Consider the following 3527-nt stretch of genomic DNA (forward strand, 5'->3'; position numbering starts at 1 on the left):
GTGATGTATATCTGACTGTTCCTGTGTCATGTGATGTATATCTGACTGTTCCTGTGTCATGTGATGTATATCTGACTGTTCCTGTGTCATGTGTTCTATATCTGACTGTTCCTGTGTCATGTGATGTACACTACCGTTCAAAAGTTTGCTTAAACAGTTCCTTGTTTTTGAAAGAGAAGCACTTTTGTCCATTTTAAAATAACATCAAATTGATCAGAAATACAGTGTAGACATTGTTAATGTTATAAATGACTATTGTAGCTGGAAACGGCTGTGTTCCAATGGCACGTTGTGTTAGCAAATCCAAGTTTATCATTTTAAAAGGCTAATTGATCATTAGAAAACCCTTTTGCAATTATGTTAGCACAGCTGAAAACTGTTGTTCTGATTAAAGAAGCAATAAAACTGGCCTTCTTTAGACTAGTTGAGGATCTGGAGTAACAGCATTTGTGGGTTCGATTACAGGCTCAAAATGGCCAGAAACAAAGAACTTTCTTCTGAAACTCGTCAGTCTATTGTTGTTCTGAGAAATGAAGGCTTTTCCATGAGAGAAATTGCCAAGAAACTGAAGATCTCGTACAACGCTGTGTACTACTCCCTTCACAGAACAGCGCAAACTGGCTCTAACCAGAATAGAACGAGGAGTGGGAGGCCCCATTGGAACACAGGAGTGATGGTTGCTGATAATGGGCCTCTGTACGATGTTATTTTAATGGACAAAAAAAAAAGGGCTTTTCTTTCAAAAAACAAGGACATTTCAAACTGACCGTAAACTTTTGAACGGTAGTATACATCTGACTGTTGCTTTCTTTCTTCCTGCTGTGTTTTCCAGGCCGTGTCTGAGCTGAGGACGAGTGGAACAGAGATGAAGTTCTCCTTCCTGAACTATGCCCAGTCGTCCCAGTGCAGGAACTGGCAGGACAGCTCTGTTAGCTACGCAGCCGGGGCCCTCATTGTACATTGATGTGGTCCACCTCGGACATTCCCAAATGGTACCCTCTTCACTATATAGTACTTTTTGACCAGGGTCGATAGTAGTCGTGTCCAAGCCAGACAAGGCTCCTCCTGCCCTATGGGGCCAATCTCCTGTTGGTGTAGTGTGAGAGAGAGAGTTTGATGTTTGAAGTAAAGCCCTTGGACAGGACACTTGTCTATCGCAGGGTCCATAGGGCTCTGGTCAAAAGTAGTGCACTATATAGGGACTAGGGTTCCATAGGGCTCTGGTCAAAAGTAGTGCACTATATAGGGACTAGGGTTCCATAGGGCTCTGGTCAAAAGTAGTGCACTATATAGGGAATAGGGTGCCTTTTAGGACACACACCTTCCCAGGGCCACTGTACCTCCGAACCCCTGACCCTCTATTGCCATAACGACGACCTGCATACACCCTGACTCCGCCAGCCAATGAGAAGAGAGATTATATCCAACAACGCTTTAGAAACGAGTCTCTTACCTTTCTCTTTTCCCTACTGCTCCCCCTCTCCTCACCCTCCTCCTCCTCAGTTTTAAGTGTCGGAGACATTTTTTTGGTTGAAACCTTTTGCTTGAAGTGCAGTTGCATTTTGGGGGTGATTTTTGTGTCGGAGGGGAAGGGGTGTTTTGGTTATTGTCACCCGGGGTGGAGGATGGTAATGGGGGAGTATTTGGGGTTCGTTTAGGGACTCGACTTGTTCCTTATGACCCTGTTGTTTTCCTGAACAAGACATTTAAAATGATTATTAAACTTTCAAATAAGGTATAAGCATTAAGTTATCTTTACATGTGCACTGTTTGCAGACCTCATGTGATCTCACTAAAGGAATAATAAAACCTGCAGGTGTAAATGGTTATTTTACTGAAATGATGACAATGAAATGAGTTTTGACTGACTGCTTTACAATCTATGATAATGTCCTGGTAGTAAAACCCCGGCCCAAATGGCTCTACTTTGGACCCGAGCCCGGAGGGTGCCTTTTGGGCCTCTGAGAATAGCATCCTAGCTAGCTGCTAGCTACCACCGTTGTTAACTTCATAAAGCCACTGAGAATAGCATCCTAGGTAGGGACTAGCTACCACGTTTTTAACTTCTTAAAGCCACATGCAGGATGTTTAACGTTACATTAGACGTGCAGGATGTTTACAGTGGACTGGCGGGGATATGTCATGTTAAAGTATTTGATCTATTCTGATCTGTTGGTCCCCCAAATTTGTCTGAGATGGTATCTCCCGTTGTACCCCTCTACCTTTGTCTGAGATGGTATCTCCTTACTTCGGCAGGGGAGAAGTGTATTCAATCAGTCGGTACCAATGCACTCCCCTTCCCCTTGGCTAACACCTTGCAGATCTGCAATGGATAGGGCTAAAGGGAAGGGTTAGGGAGCTAATTTGGACTAGCCCTCAACCTAGTGTCCCTCAGGAGGATCCTCAACCTACTGTCTCTGTTCAGGAGGATCCTCAACCTACTGTCTCTGTTCAGGAGGATCCTCAACCTACTGTCTCTGTTCAGGAGGATTCCTGCAACCTAACTGTCGCCTGTTCAGGAGATCCTCAACCTACTGGCTCTGTTCAGGAGGATCCTCAACCTACTGTCTCTGTTCAGGAGGATCCTCAACCTACTGTCTCTGTTCAGGAGGATACTCAACCTACTGTCTCTGGTCAGGAGGATCCTCAACCTATTGTCTCTGTTCAGGAGGATCCTCAACCTACTGTCTCTGTTCAGGAGGATCCTCAACCTATTGTCTCTGTTCAGGAGGAATCTCAACCTACTGTCCGTGTTCAGGAGGATCCTCAACCTATTGTCTCTGTTCAGGAGGATCCTCCAACCTACTGTCTCTGTTAGGAGGATCCTCAACCTACTGTCTCTGTTCAGGAGGATCTCAACCTACTGTCCCTGTTCAGGGGATCCTCAACCTACTGTCTCTGTTCAGGAGGATCCTCAACCTACTGTCCCTGTTCAGAGGATCCTCAACTACTGTCTCTGTCAGGAGGATCTCAACCTGTGTCCTCAGGAGGATCCTCAACTACTGTCTCTTCAGGAGGATCCTCAACCTACTGTCTCTGTTCAGGAGGAATCCTCAACCTACTGTCTCTGTTCAGGAGGATCCTCAACCTACTGCCTCTGTTCAGGAGGATCCTCAACCTACTGTCCCTGTTCAGGAGGATCCTCAACCTACTGTCCTCTGTTCAGGAGGATCCTCAACTACTGTCTCTGTTCAGGAGGATCCTCAACCTACTGTCCCTGTTCAGGAGGATCCTCAACCTACTGTCCTCTGTTCAGGAGGATCCTCAACCTACTGTCTTGTTCGGAGGGATCCTCAACCTACTGTCCCTGTTCAGGAGGATCCTCAACCTAGCTGTCTCTGTTCAGGGAGGATCCTCAACCTACTGTCTCTGTTTCAGGAGGATCCTCAAACCTACTGTCTCTGTTCAGGAGGATCCTCAACCTACTGTCCTGTTCAGGAGGATCCTCAACCTACTGTCTCTTGTTTCAGGAGGATCCTCAACCTACTGTCTCTGTTAGGAGGATCCTCAACCTACTGTCTCTGTTC

The 3527-nt window shown here is 46.0% G+C and overlaps 1 protein-coding gene across 1 annotated transcript in view; it reads left to right on the top strand.

Annotated features, from left to right (window-relative positions):
- memo1 (mediator of cell motility 1) overlaps positions 1 to 1823 on the top strand; it is a 42529-nt gene extending 40706 nt beyond the window's left edge. The window contains exon 9 of the mRNA XM_070440038.1: positions 788 to 1823. Within this exon, the coding sequence (XP_070296139.1) occupies positions 788 to 964 (177 nt within the window). The 3' untranslated portion in view covers positions 965 to 1823. The remainder of the gene's footprint in view (positions 1 to 787) is intronic.
- The last annotated feature ends 1704 nt before the right edge of the window (positions 1824 to 3527 follow it).

The sequence above is a fragment of the Salvelinus sp. IW2-2015 genome, unplaced genomic scaffold, assembly GCF_002910315.2.
Source record: "Salvelinus sp. IW2-2015 unplaced genomic scaffold, ASM291031v2 Un_scaffold2147, whole genome shotgun sequence".
NCBI classification, from domain to species: Eukaryota; Metazoa; Chordata; class Actinopteri; order Salmoniformes; family Salmonidae; genus Salvelinus; species Salvelinus sp. IW2-2015.